This window comes from Passer montanus, unplaced genomic scaffold (genome assembly GCF_014805655.1).
Source record: "Passer montanus isolate IOZ18808 unplaced genomic scaffold, ASM1480565v1 scaffold2, whole genome shotgun sequence".
NCBI lineage: Eukaryota > Metazoa > Chordata > Aves > Passeriformes > Passeridae > Passer > Passer montanus.
Window position 1 is genome coordinate 24,352,664 of NW_024366591.1, and position 24,439 is coordinate 24,377,102.

Below are 24,439 nucleotides of genomic sequence, written 5' to 3' on the forward strand. Positions count from 1 at the left end.
CAGCTGCATTTAGCATTGTCATCTCCATGTGATCCCAAGTTCTCCCTGTCACTTCCATAGCACAAGAGAGCGAGGTACACCAAACTCTGGTGTAATACCACATGGCTTGTGCCATGGGTGGTTAGCACATTCAGTCCTGCAATGGAACAGGTAAGGAATTGCCACTAGCATGAAAGGCAGTGGAAAAACCCCACATCCTCTGGTACATGTGGGGCAGGGGCATTAATGCAACGCTGGACTGTCCCTGGCTGTATGGCTGACAAAAAAGGTCCACAGACTCAGATATACTTCACTAAGAAATGAAAACTCTTCATATATGTAACAGAGAAACAAGTTTGTGAATTGCATGTTGTACCCTCCCAGAAAGGTCTTTACTGCTTGAGTGACATCTTCAACCTTTTGTACCCAACATAAATGCCTAACTGTCCTATAAACAGAGAGGAGGTTCAGGTCTCTTAGCTGTCATCAAATATTAATGCAGACCTTAAATATCTTATCTTCACTGAAAAAACAGAAGATCACATACTATATATTCAGCAGGTACTGTGACAACACTCTTTGTTGTGTTTAAGGACAGATTAAAACCAAGTAACTTGGCAGGCTACTGTTAAAATAATGATGTCATGTTTTAGCTTGTGGTTGATATAATCTTTCTCTTACATTCTACTGCTTCCATCAGAAACAGCACATTGTGGTTTTGCTGGAAACAAGAAATGACAATACAAGCCACATTAACAATGCATCTTTAAAATCTGTCACATTTTATCTTAAAATTATTTTCACTAAAAGAACCTACTTTTATACATACTAGGGGCCTCAAAAATATTTTATGCACAGTCAGAATAAGAAAACTATTGTTTCTATCCTAGAAACACCTGTTTCTATAAATTGCTGAGTACTGTCATGAAAGAGAAATGCAAGTTGTGGTATTACTCAAAACAAGCCCTTTTCCCCAACACCTGCATTTTTATGTCAGCATGTGTCATAATCCCTGAGATACAGACCTCTCCTGATCTGCAACCATATCTTATCTTAGAATACCTCATAAGGATTAGGTAGGAAGCCTACAGACTGTGGGACTGTGCTGCAAACTGGGTAAGAGTTCTACACTAACCAGAAACAACTAAAAAATGGTGACATTTGAACAATGGAAAACTGGTTGTCCTTTCATTTCAGGTCCTTCAAACTACTGAAAAAGTCTGCTCAGAAACTGCGGAAAGAGTGCAATTTGATTATGGTAAATCAAACATAGCTTTTATTTGACGCCAACACTATACAAGTAATATGTATCAACAAAAACACCTCTCTAGCTAGCAAAATATTAAGAATACAAATTAATTATCTTCTACTGATCCATTCAATGAAATAATTTTATACATTTACTCATCCATTCAATAAAGAATATTACATATTTAGTTTACTCTGCACCACCTAAGTGGTCTGTTTACTTTTTTGCAATTAAGTTATATTGAAATCAATGCTTTATGCATTTTCAATGAATTTTTAATATATTAAATTTAGAAATAAATTAGTTGCTTGAACACCAAAGTCTGCTGAGGAAAATATCTTTAAAGCATAAATACTTAAGACACTAAAAATCTTCTGGATATTATTAAATTATTTTTTTATAGCACACTATGTTCTGTTGTGAAAAATCAATTCTACCTTTTTCATATACTCAACTAAATTTTCAGCTATGAATCACAATCTTACTGGCATCAAGTAAGACTTTGTGCTCTCCTGTTAGATTTACTTCATCAGTTTTATCCCATTGTTTGCACATATTTTTGAAAACCATTTTGGAAAAACTTATTTTGACTTGTTTTCAATTACTGATAAAAGCTCTGGCATAAAAACACATCACTACTTCAAATACTCTTTTGCTGAAAAACAAAGGAAAATAGTCTTTTGAACAGAATTGCATTATGATATTTTAAAAACAGTGTAGCACAAATGATCCCGTACAATACAGTAAATCTCATTATCAAATACAAAAAATAAATCTCATTATCACAGAAAGTGATTAGAAGGTTTTTTTGCTTGTTTTCAGTACTAGGAAGGAGATGAATGACTGAATTCTAAAAATCATGTTCCTGTCTTTGAAGCTCCCTGTCACTGTCTCATACAGTGTTTGCCATACATTTGACAACATTAAAGCTCAAATATTAGAATTTGCCACAGGACAATTAAATATTATTCTGAAATAAAAATTTCAGTTTTCAAACCGTATCAGTTACCTCCCTCTGAATTAGCTTCTTCTCCTTATCCAGACACAGTAAGTATCCATACAGCTTTTAGGTCATAACTGGTATTACAAAACTAATATAAAGATGCTATCTCATTATGAAAAATGCAATACTAATGATCAATAGCAGAAAATTACCAAATACAGAAGCAACTGCCCAGTGTAGCAATACAAGATGAGATACATTGCTAGAGCCTATCCATCAAGTTCTAATGCAGAAGTATTGAAAAGGAATCAACAGGGCACTACTCTGTTGTCATTAGGAAATCAAAAAAATATTTGATGTGTGTAAGAAACCCTTGGATTACTACTTTGTAGTTAGTGTCCATAAAGAATGTGGCTTCTTCTTAATAACCAGTATGTGAATTTTTCTCTGCCATGTTTAAAAGAACCATTTTTATAAGTCAATATTCTACCACATGACTCAGCTGAGAAACAGTGCTTCAGGGAAAGACTTTACTGATCAGCATGTAATACCTGTGGCTTTTTATTTAGGCAAACACTTATTCAGCACACTGCATGCACAAAACTGCAGCAGTTCTGGATAAACTCAACACAGTGACTTAATTACTAATTCCTAATGTTAAGAAACAGCCCCTGGGAAACAACCCAAGACATTTTTATCCAGAAGCACTATGACTACCATATAACTAATTTAAATTTGGTAGAAGTGCCACAGATACATAAGAATCTCAAAAACAGTTACTCAAAACCTAATAGGGTGGAGAAAGTAGAAGCTAGGCTACAAATAGACTATCAAGAAAAGGAAATTAAAGAAACAAGCCTAAGGGTATTTTGAAATTACAAAGAGGAAAGAAGGGCTAATAACAGGTACAACACAAAATGTACCATTATTTTTCAAAAAGGGATTCACTGTCATGCAATTAAGAAGGAAGGTGAAAACAAACCAACACATAATATGTGTAATCTTGCTGGATGTAGAATGTGGACAATTAAAGCAGCATTTACCTGCTTACCACTGCTGTTCCCAAAGCAAGAAAATGCTCAATTGCCATACAAATAAAATCAACGACACTGAGGTCAAACCACCAGTAAACAGAGAAGCAGGAGAGCATCTACAGGAGACAAATGGAAATCTTTCTTTCACTTAAGACAGTGCCACTATAAAAAGCTTTCAGACAAACTGCCAAAACTTCATACTGCATACTGTATTTGAAATGTCTACATACTTGATGATGAAAGAGAAATGCTACTGCATTTTTTGCTTGCTACTTGCATTTTTATCAAGAGCAGACTGAGGTACGTTGACAATCTATCCAACTATGAATTGGTTTCCAATTCATTTATTTTCAGTCTTCTGTTTCTTCTCAGTATTATTCAGAGTTCGAAGTGACACTATCATATTTATTTTCTGTTTCAGGTACAGAAATATTGATCTTCTGTTCTTTCTTCTGTTCTTTCTTCTGTAATTCTTTCTTCCCTGTGGGTATTCCCAAACCTATGCTGACAAACTTGTTTTCCATCTGGAGGGCTCATATGAAACTTATTATCAGAAGTATCTTAATCTTTGTTTGAGACATGGGTGCGGAGCAGCTGTCTGGCTAGCTGTAGTACAATGTAATGTGGAAGTATAAACTGCACCACAAAAGCCTAATCAGGTTTGTTAAAGCATCAAAAAATGTTACCTAAATTATTTAAATAGCCTAACACCAGCAATTGGCAGAATTACTTTTTTTGAACATGTTCTGTGCACAATGTTATTGATCTTCCTCAGAAACTTAAAGATTGCAAATATAACACAACTTTTTGCTATTTAGTTGAAAACTTGTATCTTTTAATATACACACATATGGAATTAGCAAGGAAGTTAATGAACAAATATTAATAACTGCTCAAGCAGTGTATCTTACACTCACAGCTTGGTTATCATAGACGCTTTTTAGATCCTGCCTTAGACACTCCATTTAGGATCGGAAGAGTGAATTTCTGCAGGTGTGTCCCATCTCAGAGAGACTCAGAATGACCTTGGTGACAAGGTCAGACTGGACACCAAACTTGTACACAGATCCACTGAAAAGCAAATTGATCCACTAGCGTTCTGCTGCTTAAAAAGGCATCTCTTTGAGATGCCTTTTACTTGAGCAGAAAGAAGCATATGATTATGCTTTTATGCAGATAAACCATATGTTTGTAGTCTGATATTTTGTTTTCCATATTGCTACTGCTATATTGCAAGGATTAAGGGTGACTGTAAGAGCACTTTAATCTCCAGGTTGGTCCACATTCCAGAAACATAAATTTTGGCTGTGCAGAAAGTAACAGTAATCTGCTGGGTTTTTTCCACCCAGCAACAGACTTCTTCAAGTTCCTCTACTTCAGAGACAGCACAGGGGAAGTCTGATGTATAAACTTCTTACAAGCCACTCAGAAGAAACATCACAGAAAACAGGTTGGCATGTGATAACTTTCTTTAATGTGTATAATCTCATTTTACATTTTAATACTACAAACCAATTTTCTTTGAAACAAGTCTACAACAATCTTTATTAATGGATCCTGAAAATATTTAAGTGAGATACTTAATGCTAAAGGTATATTTGACATAAGATTTACATAACGTTCCTTCTGACAGTCAGAGGATCTACTGAACATCTTTACCACAATATCAAAAACTGGCCAATCATTCAGGTCAAGGAATATATATTGAAAAGCTCAACTCATTCCAGCATTCACTCATGTTCTTTGGGATTTGAGGTGGCATACAACAGCTGCCATGAGCTGGGTAGTCCAAAGAAGGACACTGTTGCCTTGCTGTTTTGTTTGCTTTAAACAGCAAACTGAACTCTACTTTGAAGATGAAGCTTTAATATTACCTTCACTATCACACCAATGTTTAACTCCTGAACACATACCCTGTGGGGCTGGCACACAGATAGAGAAAGCTTCTGATGCAGATGCAGGCTCTGGTAAAGTTAGTGGATGCTGCTCTGTAACGCCCTGTCCAAGCCTGATTACCCGCAGTGTACACTGATGCAGTTCAGCAAGTATTGTACTTCTGCCTTTTATTCATATCAATCTCTTTTGGTTCCCCTATTTTTAAACACACTTTTAAATAAATGTGCAGCTGATATGTGTTGTGACACTTATTAGCCATGGAATCATAGAATACGCTGAGCTGGAAGGGACCCATCAGGATCAACAAGTCCAACTCCTGGCCTTGCACAGAACAGCGCAAGAGCCACATCATGTGCCTGACAGCATTGTCCACATGCTTCTTGAACTCTGTCAGGCTGTGACCACTACTCTTGGGAACCTGGTCCAGTGCCCAACCACCCTCTGGGTGAAGAACCTTTTCTTGGTATCCAACCCAAACCTCTCTCACTTCAGCTTTATGCTGTTTCCTCAGGTCCTGTCCCTGGTCACCACAGAGGAGAGATCAGTAGCTGCCCCTCTACTTCCACTCACAAGGAAGTTGTAACTGCAGTGGGATCTCCCTTCAGTCTCTCTTCTCCAAGCTGAATAGACAGAGTGACCTGAGCTGCTCCTCACATGGCTGTCTCTCAAGGCCCTTCACCATTTTGTTGCCCTCCTTTGGACACTCTAACACTTTAATGTCTTTTTTACATTGTGGCACCCAGAACTGCCCCCAGCACTTGAGGTGAGGCTGCCCCAGCACAGAGCAGAGCAGGACAATCCCCTCCCTTGCCCGGCTGGCCACGCTGTGCCTGATACACCCCAGGATATGCTTGGCCTTCCTGGCTGCCAGGACATGGTAGTAAGCAAGTCTCCATTGTGAATGGACTTCTGACATAATTCTGATCCCCTTTCAGGTCTTTTCATCTTATTAAATGCGAAACACTCAACACTGACCAACCTCTAGGTAACAAGTAAATTCTGTTTCTGTAATTTCTGTGTACTTGAAGGAAAAGATAAGTGCCAGAGTGCACGTACATGTAAGAAGAACTAGACCTAGATACAGTGTTTTTTCTGTATTAAGTAGTTTTCAAACTTCACTCTTTTTTATTTATTAATAGAACTACATTAAACCCCCCATTTTAATGTCCTATCTACCTATAATTACTAAAAACCCTATTCAAATCACATTTTAAACACATCAGAAGGAATTTTTCAAAATTCATTAAAATACAATTTCTTCTTCTCTGAAATCAAAGTCATTTAAACTCCATTCCAATATAGTGTTTTCCTTCACTTATATGCTTTAAATGAATATATATTAACATATACAAAACCAAGAAATTAAATGCACATATTACATCAAGATGCATCTAATCCAAATAGAACTGAAAAAAATGGGGATAATAATAGTGCCCTTTCTTAATCTACTAACAATGAAGAACATCCATTTTCTTTATTGCTAGAGAAAGATGTAGTAATCATGTAAAAATAATTCAAAGAAGAGTTCTGTTTGGACTATGAAAATGACACATAAATTCTTTACACATGGTCATACTGGAATTGAGTTAAAGCCAAACAAGCATCTGATTCTTGCTTTGAATACTGGTTGATTGATTGCTGTTGTAAACCATTTAATGGGACCCACATTCAAAACACTGCTGAAAGACTGTCTCATTTTAGCAATCTGAGATGTCAGTAACAAGACAAGTTCAAGAAGACAGATTTAAATAAATGTTTGGGAAAGACATATCTACCAAATATACTACTAAGCAGATTCTTTTGTTGTAATGAGTTATATACCAAATTCCTTAATCATATTCCAGAATAGTCTGAAGAATATTTGTAAATAGCAGAGCCTCAGTTTCATCCAAATCAAAAATTTTATACCATGTTAAATGATCCTGTAATTTCTCTTTCTCAGTAATTTGGATGCATATAAATAATATTTAAATGCACAAACACGTACAGAAGACATTATATATATATACTTATATGCACAAAGATAAACATAACTATGAGACATACATTACACAAGGTAATAAATATGATAAGACAGATATATAGATAAATAAATATGTATAAATGTATCTCATTTTGATTTTGACTGATCTGGATTTTGCAATAGTTTTGCCACATCCTATACTTTTTTCCTCCGTACTGCTTTTGATTTTTTTGGTAACAATTCAGCTAAGCTAAATAAAGGTGACCCTAAGCACAAACAAAACAGCAACTAGAATTTGTGAGGTGCCTGGCATATTTAAGTATTTAATTAAAAGTCGTCAGAATACTCCTCACGACCAGTAAGCACTTCCAGCAGCAATGCTGCAGCACAAAGTAGTCACCACAAGGGCGAAACCAAATCGTCACCAAAACCCTACATGTAGTCCTCAAATCAGCACTAACAGTGGTATTTCTGTTCAGACAAAGCAGGAAAACACAACTCTGATTTCTAGCATTGTAATAATCTAGCAAGGTGTCAGAACAATGTTTAAGGTCTAATGGTATTCTGAAGACTTATTATCAAATCTGTGGTACCACTTGCAATTCTCTCTGTACATGAATGTAGTCCAAGTAAGGTCACATCTCTGCCATAGCAGAGACATTTCACTTAGCTTTAATCATCTGTAAGTACTGTGTCTAATCTGACTTAGTCACACAGCCTGTCTTTAAAGTCAAGAGAGAGATGAGCAGCTCTGTAGAGTGATACATCTCACTTATCTTAAACACTCATTTTAGGATGAGAAATGGAACGGGATTCTGGAGATAGATAATTGAACAAAAACTTTAGCTGTCAGTGAGAACCACTGCACAGAGTTCCTGCAGAGCCAAGGCTGAAGGAGAGGCTTCTGTCAGACTCCATGGATCTTATAAGAATTGCCTAACACACACTCCAGAAAAAATGGCTTTTTGCACATATAACTCAGAGATGCAACTGACCAGAAGAAAATTATTATGTACTTACCAAAAACAATGGAGGACTCACAGTAGTAGTAACCATTTGGCTGCTTTTTTTTCAACATGGAGCAAAGATCAAAGCGGTGCAAGATCTCATCTCCAAAATAATGGTTTTTGAAATCTTCATACAGACTAGAGTCAATTTTTTTCACCTTTAAAAAGCAACATAAAATTCATTCTACTTGGAGACTGAATTTTTATATCTAATTCCCATAGTTTACATTTTAACCATAAGTACAGTAAGTATGGAAACTACTTGAAGAGGCAAAACAAATACAGAAATAATCATATGCCAAATCTTCTGTTTAGGGAAGCACTGTCTACTGCAGAAAATAACAATAAAATAAAGGTGGCATTAGTCCTCCTTTCTACCACTTCTTTTTCAGTCTTGTAGGAAACAAATAGACATACACAATGCTAGAACTGCTTCAACTTCCAGTGGTTTGCAACAGTGTTCATGGAACATATAACTGGCAATTATTCTTGCAGTCATCACTGGGCACGCTGCTGCTAGGAACAATCTCAAATGGTCATCAAGGTCAGTTTTCTGAGTCATTAAAATCAGCCCACAGGAAGAAATGGTTGTATTTTACCAGCACAAGACTTCTTTTATCTTAGTAAATTGAAAAACTTACCGGGATTTATAATATTGAAATTATTGTGCAGTTTTGCATATATGAAGAGGAACATAATAAATACTCTGTTAGGATATTTTCAGAAAACATCATTTCAGTACTTATTTTAAGAGTTTTGGGGTCCTCATTCCATTTCATTGTCAATAAAAATATATGATCTCTGCAGCAATTCAGTCTTTTCTCTTTCAGTCTACCTCCCAATAATGCTGTTTGCTATTTAAATATCATTATTCTATGCTAAGGAATATTAGGAGCCTCTAGCAGCTCCAGCCCCTGCTGGTGTGTTCCCTACTGCCTGGCTGCTGGAGTCCAGTCCAGCGTAGAGGAGCCTCAGTCTTTGACGGATGTACCTGCTGCTTTCACCTCCCAGAGACAAGTGCTCAAAGGACATGGACATGGCTGGCTACATGGATGCCACTGCCCTCACCAGCACCTGCACATGGGGCTCACAGGAGACACAAGGGCAGGTCGCTCCTGGCAGGGACAGAAGGTCAGCCATGTAGGATATACATGCCTTTCTGTCTGTGTTCACGTTTGTGCATTCCTGAAGCACTGTCATGGCCCCTCTGTTCCCCCAGGACCCCTGCCCAGACTGTCGGCATCACTGAGCCCACAGGTCTCCCACTTGCTGGCTGGCCCAGCTTGAGTTTTGGCAGTGAACACCTGCACTCCCACACACACAGTTTGGGGAGCATACAGACATTTGCCCCTGGCAACCAGCTGGACAGGCATGCCCACGAGCCTCATTTTAAACAGGACTGGCCCCTTTTGAAGCCTGGACTGTCCACTCCTCTTTTGTGTTCTTCCCCAGCTTCTCCCCCTGCACACACCCCATGCATTTGCACAATCAACCTGCCAACACCCTGGACTCTCGGCTTTACATCCCCAATGGCTGCAAAGTCCTGGTTTGCCTGTGGTTTCTCGGCAACTCATCAGTCTGAAAAGTAAAGGCTACGTTAGAGAAGATCAAATGTCTTCTCATTTCCTTAATCTCTGAAATGATGACATCTAGTGGTCTATGCTTTTCATTTCAAGAAATGGAAATTTGGGAATCTAAATCTCCGTGGAAGTCTACATTTATTCCATTCCCACAGTAATTACTTAACATTTTATGTTCTATGGTTAGACTAGTCCTTATGTACTAAGGTTATTCTGACATTAAATCATCATTCCTTGCTTTTTGGCTGACAATTCTAGGAAATACAGTTAGACATCAATTAGTAATAAAAAAAGATCTTTTCAGCCAGGAGAACACTTGCCAAAATGTGAAGCCTTGAGTTACTCTGGAATGAAATGCAGAAAAGATAAAAATCACAACTTCATGCTCCAATAAAAAAAAACAACATTTACAAGAGATTGGGATGTTGCTTGTCAAAGACAGGTTGCTAAGGTGTGAATCAAATGTTGAATACTAAGGAACTGAGTCGTGCTTGTGATGCACTACTGAAAGGTATTTGGAAAAGCAGCCATGGGAAAATGATGCTATTTTTAGTAACTGGAACAATTTCTGGAGTGCTGCTTGCAGTGAGATGTGAAAGGATGAAGCAATGCAGGCACATGGGAAGGTCATGGCTCATTTCTTAACTGAAAGGGTCTGGAACAGTAGAGATGCAAGACAAAAGTTGTTACCACATGGGAATAGTACAGATGCTGATAATAAGATAAGCTGTAATGGGGGAGGGTGAGAAACAAGAGTATTTGAAGCATTTGGTGCTGGAAGGGGAGGAGGAAGACTGCCTCTCGAGGAAGCTCTGTAATGGATGATGCCTGTAAAGGACACGGACGAGTAATGAAGTCTGGAGAGGTACGGCACAAAGAGCTCTTGCAGGACCGCCAGAGCACCAGGAGAATGCCTTTGGCATCCCTGCAATGTCTGGTTTTCCTGCCCGTGTCTCTGGGAAGGTGCAGCCAGCTATCCCAGCAGTTGAATCTCCTGCAGTCCCCGTGGCTACTGCCAGTCAGCCTCGGGAGCAGGGGCAGGAAGGCTCCAGTGGGGACAGCGCAGGTAGCAGAGACGCAAGCACTCCGGGCTCCATGTGCCAGACGCCACAACCAAGCACCCCTCTGGGTGCTCCTCCGGGCGGGGCAGCCGCGGCCCCAGGGCCGCTCCCGCCCGCCGCCATAGCGCCGCTGTGGGCGCGGCCCCGCGCAGAGGCGGCTCCGGGCCCCTGACGGGCCCTCCCGACGGAGAGGAAGGGAAAGGGAACAGCACAACGACTTTGGGCTGCAGGGAGGAGCAGCAGCTGAGACGAGCTGCCTGTCTGTGGTGAGGAGGGTGAGTAGGGAGCAAAGAAGAGAGAGAGGATTGGAAGTGAGGTGCTGACAGGGATTGGTGTGTCCCATCCCTTATGAGCTTCTATATAAACTGGTGCTATGTGATGCTGCAGCATAAATATGGGGCTGTGACCCTGAAAGGATGGCCAGGCTATGGGGCTGCACTGCTGAGAGAAGCCATGGTCAGCCCAAGTGCATGTCACGAACCTCTGAGGGAGGATGATTTTGTGCATGGATATATATGTCTGTGCATGTCACTGCATTTATGGGTACTTGGGTCTACATAGACTTAAAAAAAATAAAGGATACAAAGAAAAACTTTAATGCTAGTAGCTCTATTACTCCTTCCTTGGAAGCCAACAGTGGCTGTAGTCACTGGCTGTGTCTTTTCACTTGAACATTTGTAGTCAATTCCTGGTAGCATCTTAGATTCTCCAGGGTTGGAAGAGTGACTTTCTGTTAACTTCTTGTTGTCAATTAAAGTTACTTCTCAGGACATTTTGGATGAGTTGTGAATAAAAAAACCTCTTGCGAACAGATGAGTGCCACATCAGCCACGAGCTGTGCCTTGCCACCGGTGCCTGGGCCTGAGCAAGAGGAGCAAGAGAGCTCAGAGACACATATGTCTGTTCTGTGGTACGCAGGGCAGCTGGCAATTACTTACTATGATACAGAAGATTGCTCAGTGTACTTCATGCCTGACATACCTGACAATGAAGATCTCAAGCTACTGCAAAAAGTGATTGGGGAACTTAACCCTCAATGCATAGTGACCAGTGCAAAACAGGACGAGAATATTGCCAAATTCCTGACCAACCTAACAGCTACTGCTGGTGATAAAGACATAGGAAAACCAGAAATTGTCCTGTTTCCCAACATAGATTTTGGTCTAGAAGTCAGCAAGCAACGGATCCTGTCTAGGCAATTTCCATTTATCCCATCTCACATGACTGCCACAGAGAAAATTCTCTATTTGTCCTCAATCATCCCTTTCGAGAGTCCACTCATGCTACGAGCCTTAGGAGGCCTTCTTAAATTTCTAGACAGAAGAAGGGTTGGAGTTGAACTTGAAGACAGCAGTATAGCAGTTCCTATTTTGGCCTTTAAAAAATTTGTGCTATCAGATACTGTGAATATGGACCAAGACACTTACTGTGTTCTGCAGATATTTAAAAGTGATATCCATCCTTCTGTGTACAAGCTATCCAGTGGACTAAAAGAAGGATTTAGCTTATTTGGAATTTTAAACCGTTGCAGATGCAAATGGGGAGAAAAACTGCTGAGGTTGTGGCTCACACGACCTACCCGTAACGTGACAGAGCTGAACAAACGGCTGGATGTTATCAACTTCTTCCTGCTAGCTCAGAACCATGAAACAGTCCTCACTCTTCAAAACTGCCTCAAGAATATTAAAAATGTGCCTCTTATTTTAAAGAGAATGACTCTTTCCAACACAAAAGTTAGTGACTGGCATGCACTGTATAAGACAGCGTACAATGCAGTGTGCCTTAGAGATACGTGTCGTTCTTTGCCCAACACTATTGAACTTTTTCAGACTATTTCACGTGTCTTCACAGATGATCTGCACTACATTGCTAATCTGATCAGCAAAGTGGTAGACTTTGAAGGCAGCCTCTCCGAGAACCGCTTCACTGTTAGACCCAATGTAGATGCCACGATTGATGAGAAGAAACAAAAGCTGATGGGACTGTCAGACTTCCTTACAGAAGTGGCACAAAAAGAACTAGAGACTTTGGACAATCATATTCCCTTCTGTGCTGTAATCTACATTCCTTTGATTGGGTTCCTTCTCTCCATTCCACGGCTACCAAATATGGTGGATAAGACTGACTTTGAAATTGAAGGCTTGGACTTCATGTTCTTGTCAGATGATAAACTGCACTACAGAAGTGCCCGGACCAAGGAGCTAGACAGCCTGCTGGGTGACTTGCACTGTGAGATCAGAGACCAGGAAACACTCATCATGCACCAGCTGCAGACAAGGATCTTGGAGAAGTCTGAAGTACTTAACAGCGTGATCGAGTACACTGCACACCTGGATGTGCTGCTAGCCTTGGCAGCGACGGCGCGGGAGAACGCCTACTGCCGCCCTCGCTTTACTCACCGCCTCGGCTTCCACATCAAGGACGGAAGGCATCCGCTCATGGAACTATGTGCAAAGACTTTCGTGGCCAATCCTGTGGACAGTGGTGAGGCTACCAGACGAATAAAGATCATCACAGGGCCCAACTCTTCTGGAAAGAGTATTTACTTAAAGCAAGTAGGTCTTATAGTGTTCATGGCTCTAATCGGCAGTTATGTCCCTGCAGCAGAGGCAGAGATTGGAGTAATTGATGGGATTTACACAAGAATCCACAGTAGGGAATCAGTTTCTGTAGGGCTCTCCACATTCATGATTGATCTTAACCAGGTTGCCAAGGCTGTAAACAATGCCACAGAGAGGTCCCTGGTACTTATTGATGAGTTTGGTAAAGGCACCAACACACTGGATGGCCTGTCCCTTCTGGCTGCTGTCCTGAGGTACTGGATCAGACAAGGAGCACAGTGTCCACAGGTCTTTGTCTCCACTAATTTTCACAGTTTAATGCAGCTAGATCTCCTGCCTGACACACCTCTTCTGGAACACCTGACCATGGAGACCCATCAGGATGGAGAGGAGTTGATATTTTTCTACCAGATCAAACAGGGCATGTCCACCATTAGTCATGCTGCCAATATTGCTGCATTAGCAGGAATGCCAGCCAAAATTATTGAAAGAGGAGTGGAAGTATCAGAACTGATTCGCAATGGAAAACCTATCAAATGTCTTGATCATCCTTCAAAATGTGATAGGATGGAAAAATGCAAGTCTGTTGTGGAAAAGTTTCTTTGCATAGACCTTGATGATCCCCAGGTGGACTTGGAAGAGTTCATGTCTAAAGAAGTGTTGCCTTCTGCAGCCTCAGTCCTGTAGCAAGGGTATGTGTAAATACATAGACTGCATCATATCTGCCATGGAAAGTCTGGTACTTTAAAGAATGATCACTATGCCATGACACCTCACAGGACATTTAGCTTATAACAAACTATCTGTGGTTATGTCCTTCCTTCTTCTTGTTTAAACCAAGTACTTACATATCCCTGCAATATGGTGTATCGATGAGTGTATGAAGAGGAAGAATTTTAAGAACCTCTTCCAGCTGTTGGGTCACTCAGTTCATGTATTTTCTGTCCCTGTTGCTGGAACCTCAGATTAAAAAAATACACTGCAGAAAAATCACAACACATTTCTACTGCTCTTAGAAGGCTATTAAAGGAACGTGTTTATTGTTTCATATTGTGCCAAAGTGACGGTTTCAGCCATTTTAGAATCAGCATAAAAGATTCCAAATAAATATGTGGCTCAGACTCTTGTACCAACAATTAAGAATTGTCACGATAAAAACCACTGATAGAGAGGCTGGCATAAGTGGCAATGCAGAGGGATTTAATGGCTCTGTGGCTTTCTTATACCAGCTTTTCTGTCCAAATGCCAGAGATCCCAGGAGTTAGTTATAAAAGGAATGCTGGTGGTCAGATTCAGTTGGGACTGATAAATAAAAATACCTTAGCTTTACTGAGAACTGTTCTCTTCTTTAAGGTTCTGTATGATACAGTTGTATCATGCATACTATGTGTCTGCGCCACACTGGTATAAAGGCGAAATTACAAATCTAGGAATTTAAGAGAGAAATTCACATTTCCTATTCTATTCTCAATTATTAACATTTGAGGATTAATACCAGAAAGGGAAGATTCCCTTTCACTTCTCTCATCATGTAGAGGATCTTTACTGAACACAGTATTTTATGTATGCATATGCAAGAAAAATTCATTAACAAATTAATGATGCAAGAGCCATATCTAAACACTATCAAAGCAATAACCTTTCCTGCAGCCAAGCAAGTGCCTGAGATTCCTCATGTAAATAAGACAGAGGGGACATTAGATAACTTATTGTCTGCCAAAACTTGCTCTAACCACTTACATTATGGCAAACAAAAGACATACTACATCTCTCATCTATGTCATTTCAAGAAGCCAAAAATATTAATGTCACATAAACTGAGAGAAAATTTACATTTAAAAAAAATTAAATCCCTTCATAATTATGAGTATTGAACATGTTATCTGGTATATCTGGTTGAAGGTAGCAAAAAGATGAGTATCAGTATACATCAAAAAGATCTGAAATTGGAGACACTGCTTTGGGTTTGTTCCAGTGCGGAATTTCCTCCTTGACGATAACGTAAACTATTATTATTACCAAATAAGTACCTTATGCTATTTCTGTATGAAACTGGAAAGTGACAGAAGTTTAACATAATTAACATTAAAAGATACAATGATAAATTACTGAATTGTGCATTTAATGCTATTTCCAGTGCAATCATAATAATACTGTCTGCATAATATCTGGTATCATTATGAAGATACCATTGAAGTGAACGGCAGCTGTGAATCAGGCCTTGAACAATACTCAGAAGTGTTGCAAATACAAATATTTTTCTCAATAGTATATTCTCTTTTACTAACTATACATGCAGCATTTTAAAGATACACCGTACAAAAGAATATAATATACAAAAGATACATGATTTATAATTTTGGCATTTTTTGTTGTCAACCACTGTCTAGGCTAGGGATATACTCTGCACTAATTAAACAGATGCCATCAGAGCAATTTATATGTCAGTCATATTCTACTTATGAAATTCATTTCACAGCATTTGCAGTTCTGACAGTAGTAGGTATCAAAGCACCTTCAAACATCATACAGCATTTATGAAGTGCCTCACCACACACCCTGAAATAAATAGGAATCTGGACAAATGGAAGACACAGGGCTTGTGTCTGACTGGGGTCAACTTAGGGGGTGAGTGAGGGAAGAAGGAACAGAAACATTTATCTTCAAATGCAAAACTCCAGTTGCTTCTTTTATTGTGCTTCATTAGGTTCTTTGCATAGAAGATAATGACACTAACCCAGGATTCTCCTCATTCAAATAATTCTGGAAATAGCTGAACATGAGCAAGTAAATTATATCCCTTTTTGTCTCCTTCCACAAGGACATCTATAGCACACTACACCTCCTGGTTTTAGGGAAGTGTTCAGTGGCACATCTAATCTGAGAAATGTCCAACTAAGCATGAAGAACAAGTTGGTCCCACTTCTGAGTAGGTAAATAAGTCCTTTAATTTGAGAAGCTGAAGGCGGTACAGTAAACCAGATAGCTATTTTCTAATGCACTTTATTTCACACTTCTATCCTTTATTAATATATGTTTCCAAGTTTTTTAGATTTACCATTGTTAGCTTAATGATGTGCCTTCAAAGTGAAGACCTGATTTCTTGAGATCTTTACTAGTTCTGAATTCTCAAACTATTTGCTTTGTAAATACAGTTTTTCACTTTGGAAAACTTAAAATCTCTACAGAATATATAAATTTCAAAATGACTGCAGCTATATTAAGGTTTAAAAAACAGATTTTTTTTTCCCCCCAAAATATAACTTTGGTGGAATTTAGATGTCATTGAGAGGAGGGTGACTTAACAGAATATTGTTTCAAATAAGGAGGCTTACATCTAAAAAATAAATTAATATAGTTATATAAAGCTATGGCTGAGAACTATACTCAACCACTTCAGTACTATATGCTCTTTTATATGCTTTCTCATGTAACCTTCATCCACTTCCCTTTTCTTGCTTTTCATATTGTTGTAAGATCTGAAAATGCAATTAGACATCGTACTAAAATGTACTGCCAAATAATTATTCCTGTTATGATACATATTTTTATTTACTGTTTTCCATAAATGCATGAAACTATCTAACTAACTGCAGGAACACAGTGAAAGAAAAAATTATAGTAAAGACTGATGCTTATGCCTCACACTGAATTGGCAGAGAAAAATAGACAGATTTTTAATACATAGAACCTTTCTATGCAGTAGATCATATGCATTATCCAGCATTATGGAGGGCTCAGGAAGATGATTTGGAATGACATTGACCTGGTTCTGTCAGCAGCAGTGAATATCAGAACACAGAAAGGATATATCCTGGCTAATATTTCATGGAAGGTAGATAAATGTAAATGAAACAACCAACCAGCTAAAAACCAGAAAAAATACAGAATAGCAAAAATCCCACCCTGATTGTCTCAGATGTTTTAACCAGTTAGATCACTGAACAGCTGATATTCTAGAAGATCTGTGCATTTTTACAATTAGCATTTTAAAAACCCAACTGTCATTTCAAGCAAAAGCTTCTGTGAGTTTAAAAATTTAATATCTATCATATACCACCTGCATCCTGTGGCTGTATTTATTTCTATTTTAGAACAAGTACACATACCCTCAAATTTTCTTGATGTATCTCAGATCTCACTACCTTCTTTCTACTGATTTAAAAATACTACTTAATTAAAGCATGCACCTTCAGCATTTTTAGAGATATTTCTAATTAAGCTTTAAAGTTTAATAATTAAACTTTAACCCACTATTAAGGAAAAATCAACTTAAAATATTAGTTTTATGTACTTTAATTCTTATTTAAAATATTTTTTCCAAAAATTATTTTCCTAGTTAATGTTAAAGAATCATATAAAACATTCTATAAAATGTCAGTAAAAAAAATGTATAGACAATGTATTTAACCTTGTGTTAAATAATACAGTACTACAGTTAAATTAAATTACAGCATGAAATAAAAAAGGTACACTAGTATTGCTTATATATATATTAATTACAGTTATGTCCTATTTTCATGTATTTGTGTATTTTGTCAAAAAAACCCAAATAAACAGGCACGAAATAACTGCCTGCAAGAGAGAATATAGAAGATATATTAAATTATATTATATACATTTATTAATATAAGCTTTCCTCATTACTCTGAAATTCACCAAAGCATATTCAGTAGGGAACTAACTGCCTACTATGCATAATCCAAACAGAAATTCTGCTGTTTATGTGCTCATTTTCTCCTATACAGTAACAAAACTCAGCAAACAAACTGCCTGCATACAATCTACCCCCTAATGGGAGTTCTGCAATTCTGAACAAGTACTTTTATCTTTTGGTCTTGCCTAATTTCCCAGCAGAAAACAGACCATGATATTACTGCACTGAAAATATCAAGAGTGGTAAATTACAGTACAGAATTGCTTATACAGCAGACACATTAATTATTTCTTTAAAAACCAAGTATTAAAGTCTTACCTCTTCAGCTCGTTGCAAAGTAGCAAATATGATGCTACAGCATAAACAACACTGTCCATCTCCAAATTAAACTTCATAGATTGCTGCTGAGCTATGTGAAATGTGGGCTCACCTGCTTACGTAGCTCTGTTGATTTTGACAACTTCATGAAGGTCAGATGTGGTTTAAAAGCTCTTTCTTCTCCTGCCATGATCCCCTTTTCTTGAAATATCTTTGTCATAGTCTCTGACAGGAGGAGAAAATTACATAAATACAAAGATATTACAAAATATAATGCTTAAAATGTGCTTTCAAATGTAATTTTAGTCATGGGTCCTTCACATGAAAGAAATAAGATGATGAGTACAAAAAGGCAGGAAGATTTCTACTTAATTTCAAAGGTACATATTATTTCTTCAGAGGTATATATTATTTCATGTGAAAATGGATATAATATTTCATGTGAAATATCTGCAGTTAGTATCAGTTAAATAATGGCAGTTAGAAAGCTTTTCATGCTGTCTGATTTTGCTATCAAAATAGAAACTCAACATCAGCAATGTTGAGGAGTCACTCTCAATAGAAGTGTGGGAAACTTCAGGAAAACTCTGAGTATGTAACAGAATTCTCAATTCAAAAACAGTATTCTGTGGTGAATTCTATTATCTCTATTTGTGTAATCAACCACTCAGACCAAAGGAAATTTGGAAGTGAAAGCTCCAAGTTTTGGCACTGGATTTACATGCCAGCATTAGAGAACATGTTAGGTGTGCTGATGATTCTTGCTTGGATTTTAAAGCTTCACTGTTGCTTTCTGAGCTAATTGCCTACTTTTAATCTACTTTTTCCTACTTTTATCTGTTTATAGTTCAGGCCAAAATCACTCGACAGTACTGACCTAGTTTACTATTTTTCAACTCATCTGCCCAATGTAATGTTTAATGTCTTGGAAATAAATTTCAGTGTAACTTCTGAATTATGTTCTATTTTTTTTTAGATGAAATACTTTCAACATGAAAAATTTCTGTTTTAAAAAAGGTTTAGATAAAATTGAAAAACCCTGTGGTAAAAATACTACTGGCAAATAGTGTATTTCTATTGCTGAAAACCAGAAAAAATGCAAAACCTTAAGCTTTTTATTTCTTTACAAGTACAACTTCTAATTTTTCACTAGGTATAGGTCTAGCTCACTCATACAATCAAACTAAAATCAAAATAGGGGAAAAATTATCAATCCTATCACATAAATTTAATCAGCCCTTAGAAAAACAATGGATGTTCACTTAAATATATTATTTTTTGCTTCAACAGTCCTTTTTCTGACACCTGGAAGAAAGCATCACATCAGGAAGCAAACACAAACAACACAAATACAGCTGACCTACTTGTATTATTTTAAATTTTGTCTGTGGGAGACATTTCTACATTTACACTGAATCCCCACTGAGCTTTGTGGCTCCTGTATTCCCTTCTCTGAGCAGCACAATTTGGGATTGATGTTGATGTTCCAGCAAAGGGTAAATCTTATCAGACCCATGTTTACACTACCATGTGATGTTCTGACTCAGTCTTGTGCATAGCAGTCTTTTTTTTTTCCCCCCTTTGAAAATTCCTTTTTATTTCTGCCATCACATCTTAGGCCATTCAGTCTCATCTGACACTCTGCAATTAGGATCTGTGCTGATGAAGATTTGCACCTCTCCAGGTGTCCCCTCCTAACTCCGGGAAGAGCTTAGTATCAGAGCAGAGGTTTGCCACTGTGCCTGTGATCACGGGACTGCAAACCCAGGGATGTCAGCAGGACAGACCAATCCCACGCAATCCTCACACAGTGCTGTGACTGGGACAGCTGGGCACCTGCACTTTCCCCTGCTGAACAGAACCACCAGCCTGCCTGTCTTCGTTTTGTGTAAAATAGCTTTGTTCGATACCTGTTCGATTTATCTTTCCAAAATCCTCTTTCATACCTGGCAATTACAATCAAGAAAAAGCAATGAAATCCTGGGTCAGAAGAGAAAAGCACACACAGAGAGACTGCAGTTTTAAACTTAACAGTTTTACTTGTGTAGGTGTGTGTCTACACATGTTCTCAGGGGCATCAGATTTCTTGCACAGCTTTGTCATGACACAGACATACTAAACATCACAGGCTCAAGACATTGGGCTTGCTGGGACTACAGATAGCCCCAGTTTTGTAGAATTTAACATCTACAGAAAGTGTGACGTTACTGGTTAAGGCAACTTATAAACATAATTAACACAATGCTTCCTTCTTCAAAAATAATGAAAACTAGAATGAAATCTAAGTGGAGGGGAAAAAAAGAAATAAAATGTTTTCCCGAGAGCACAGGAAGGTTACAAGATAATGTAATGCTATTAATATCCATGAAGCTCTTTGAAGAAGTGGCTACAAGAAGGGATTTAACAGAAACTGGAAAGGACAAGTGGATGCTGTGGGCAAGAGAAAGTTCTAGACTTGTGAGACAGCATAAAAGTGGATTTGTCGACTGGCAAATACACAAAAGTTAAAGTTTATAATGGAGATTACCCAAACTGAAAGAAATTGGAGGCCAGTGATGAGAAAAGTAGACAGACAATGCCCAGGAGTCTTGACAAATGAGTAGTCTCCATCTTTCCTCCAGACATTATTACTACTTAGACTGAAAAATCAAACAAAATCTATGTTTTCCTTTATTAGCCTCAGGCTGACTGATGTTTGCAGCTTCAAAGTATACCCTAGAAATGTTGAAGTTATTTTTACAAGCTCAATGACTTCCTGGAACAAGTTTTTGGACAGCTTTCAGACTGCCTTTCATGCAGTTTGAATTACTCTGTAATATCATTTTGTGCCTCATTTTTATAATGTCAAAATTACTGAATGTCATCTGCCTTTTACACTGGATGCAGCTGAATCCATTAGACAACTCTTTCCCTCTAATTAGAATGGAAATGTGATATATGAAGCTTACTCAGAACCACTTTACATGGCAAAAGCTCAAAAATCCAACAGCTAGATCCATACAGAACAATTCATAGTAAAATTGCTTATTGAGCCATATTCTGTAATACAAATGGCCATCTTCTTTCCAAAGACTTCATTAGATATAGAAGCCTGCTACATATGTATGTTTATTTCCAGGCTATTAATTTCTGCTTGTCTCAAAACCATGTTCCTTCAATTAAAAGGTTTGTAATTTAGAAACAGTATTCTGTCTTTTTACTTTTTTTTGTTTTACTTTACACTTGGAAATGAAGAAAAGCTGAGCATGGATAACTTACCGTTAGAACTATCATGTTAAGCTGTGCTAAAATCATTAAGTTCTTAGGGTTTTTTAAGAGATGGGCCAAAAGATAAGCTAGAGTCAAGCCAGTTTCCTAGTAGTTCCTGCATTCCTCCTTGGTTGTGTATTAGTTAGACTTTTCTACAGTGAGCTGTCACTGTCCCAGACCACTGCCATGTATCAGCAAGCTGTACTGTTATTTCAAGCACTCATCAGGACTATGCATGGGTTGTTCTGTTTCTCTCCATCACCACACACATATACATAAGAAAGATGAGCTCGTTCATGAAGTACAATCCATGGAGCAGCTAGGCCTAGCAAGCCCCACTTCCTGCACATGTCAGTACATAAGGTCAGCATTACATGACAGTGACAATGTGAAGGTAAAGTCCTAAACTGGAAAAGAAACATAAGTAGAACTTCCTAATAAAACTTTCTTCTTAGACTGGCTTCAAGCCATTCTAATACTTCCTACAAGTTTGTTATGACCACAAAAAGAAGGGGGTGATAGTACCTTCTTTTAAATCACAGTAAGCATATTGCTTCATTTCAATGAGCTACTTATCAGAGCTATTGTAATTCAGTGTAAGGCAGCACAATATGAAAAAGAATGTAGATTAAAACTAAGAGCATTTGCTGTCCTCGTTTTCAGTATGATTTCAGAGAATCATATCATTATTTCAGAGAATACTTCCAGTCCCACCCAACTAAACAACAGCAATTTGGACTGCCACCTTTTTGTTCACTTTATACAAATCAGTTGTTCTAATGGAAAAATTACAATACCTTTGACTTCCTAATTTTTTCATCATGTGAAATGAGCTAAGAACAACTGACAAGAGGCAAAATTCATTTATCATAGCTTCAGCCATCTGTAACTAAAGTGAACTAAATTAACTGAATTAAACTATTTCCCAAGGGTGCCTGAAGGCAGGGCAATGCAATTCACCCTCAAATGGATGGTAAATGTGTGGATTCACGATTTTTAAAGAAGCTCATCCTTGATGAGCTTTAAACTATCATCCTTGTCAGAATAGACTGTTCCTCTCCAGCCCCATGCCTGCCATTGGTCCCATCTTTTCTGCCAACAGTTATGTAGCTATACAGTAAACTTCATGGGCAAGCTAAATAGACTAAAAATTATCTGGCAGAGGTAAAAATGTTAATTTTACCACAGCTGAATTCTCCATGTGGCTGCACAGAGGGGTCAGATTGCTTTGGTATGGTAGGCATGTACGTTTATGCTTAAGTGAAGCTGTAATGTATCTAGAGAAGAAGATGGGCAGTATGATTCACTTTTCATTTCTCTCACTCTCTAGTGTGGACTACTAGGAAAAATCAATTCAAAAAGATTACACAAAATGTCATTTATACAAAACTAAAGTTAAAGAAAATTACTAAGGTAGTTGTACTGCATGTCAACCTGACTGTTGTATTACAGTTCAGTCCTAACTGTATTAAAATATTTAATAATAATTTAATAAAATCAACATTTCTTAAAAACAAAGGACCAAAAGCAAATGAGATATTTATATGTCTCAACAGAAGAGTAACTTTTCTGTTTGTGAAATACAAGCTCCCGCTCATGGTCAGACCATAAAACTCATCACTAATCCATAAAATCAACTTCTGCAAGTCCTGTAGGTAAAAAAAAAAAACAGGATTCACTTATTCACTTTTATCAGCTTCAATAGCATTTACAATGTAGTTATCAAAATAAAAACCAAGCACTTCATTACTTTTTCCAAATTCACTTAGTATTTGTGCTGGTTTTGGCTGGATACTTTTCTTCATAGTACCTAGCACAGGGTTATTTTTTGGATTTATGCTGAACAGAGGTTTGATCATTCAGGGATGTCTTGGTTACTACTGAGCAGCACTTGCACAGAGCCAAGAACTTTCCTGTTTCTCAGCCCACCTCTCCAGCAAGCAGGCTGGAGGTGCACAAGGAGCTGGGAGGGGACACAGCTAGGACAGTTGACCTCAACTGACCACAGAGTTATTCCATTCTCTCTGTATCACCCTCAGCATATATAGTGCTAGGGAATTAAAAATGAAGGAGGATGGCATTTGTCTTCCCAAGTCACTCTTATACATGGAGCCCTGCTCTCCTGGAGATGGCTGAATATGTGCCTACCCATGGGAAATGGTGAATGAATTCTTTGTTTTGCTCTGCTTGAGTGCATGGCTTTCACTTTCCCCATTACACTGTCTTTATGTCAACCCACAAGTTTTCTCACTTTTACTCTTCCAACTCTCTCCCCTCAATGACCGGGGAAGAGTGAGTGAGTGAGTGAGTGGCAGTGCAGGACTGAGCTGCCAGCTGGGTCTAAACCATAACAGTCCTTCAAATGTTCTGTGGTGCAGCAAAGCAGAAGAAAGAAAGTTTTTTTAAATGTCCTGTAATTGTATATGTCACTGTAAGCGCACAATTTCTAAAAACACTTTGACAAAGAGTTATCAAAATACTCCTCAAACCTCTGTCAGAACTATTTGGCACTATTTGGCACTATTCCTGGTAGATAATTAAATGATGCTAATGTCTTTTAATGGATTTTTGGGAAGTAACTAGGAAATCAGAACAAACAGAAGATTCACATTAGCTCTGCTTTTCCTGGACTTCCCTCTCTGGCAAACCTACATCTACACTGGTATTAGCAGACACGCAATGACCACATTCAGATGTTATCATCAAAAAATTTCTCTATATAATTTACAGAACTCAATGGTTTCCTAGCATTACAAGCCAATTTAACTTCATCTATTTTCTATTGACTATGTTGTCAATACTTCTCTTTCATTGATGTACAACACAAAATAACAACATGAAATCAAAATTCACCTTAGAACATAGCAGAAGCCATACATAATCTTGAAGTAGCAAAACAGTGATTCCTTAATAAATTCAACTAAGGTCTTTGTAAAAGGTCA

General features: G+C 38.0%; 2 protein-coding genes across 3 annotated transcripts in view; one reads left to right on the plus strand and one right to left on the minus strand.

Moving 5' to 3' along the window:
* Nucleotides 1-24,439, minus strand: part of AKAP7 (A-kinase anchoring protein 7) — an 85,379-nt gene that overhangs the window by 41,167 nt on the left and 19,773 nt on the right. For both annotated transcript variants that reach the window (XM_039707212.1, XM_039707211.1), the window contains exons 6-7: nucleotides 18,361-18,473; nucleotides 8,085-8,229 (exon numbers count right to left, since the gene is read on the minus strand). In XM_039707212.1, coding sequence (XP_039563146.1) covers nucleotides 8,085-8,229; nucleotides 18,361-18,473 — 258 coding nt within the window. The remainder of the gene's footprint in view (nucleotides 1-8,084; nucleotides 8,230-18,360; nucleotides 18,474-24,439) is intronic.
* Nucleotides 11,525-13,960, plus strand: MSH5 (mutS homolog 5). Its single transcript, XM_039707210.1, has one exon. It carries the CDS (start codon nucleotides 11,525-11,527, stop codon nucleotides 13,958-13,960), a length of 2,436 nt encoding a protein of 811 aa, XP_039563144.1.

Excerpts from the sequence above, each read along its gene's own strand:
- MSH5 (XM_039707210.1), top strand. The coding sequence starts at position 11,525 with ATGAGTGCCACATCAGCCACGAGCTGTGCCTTGCCACCGGTGCCTGGG.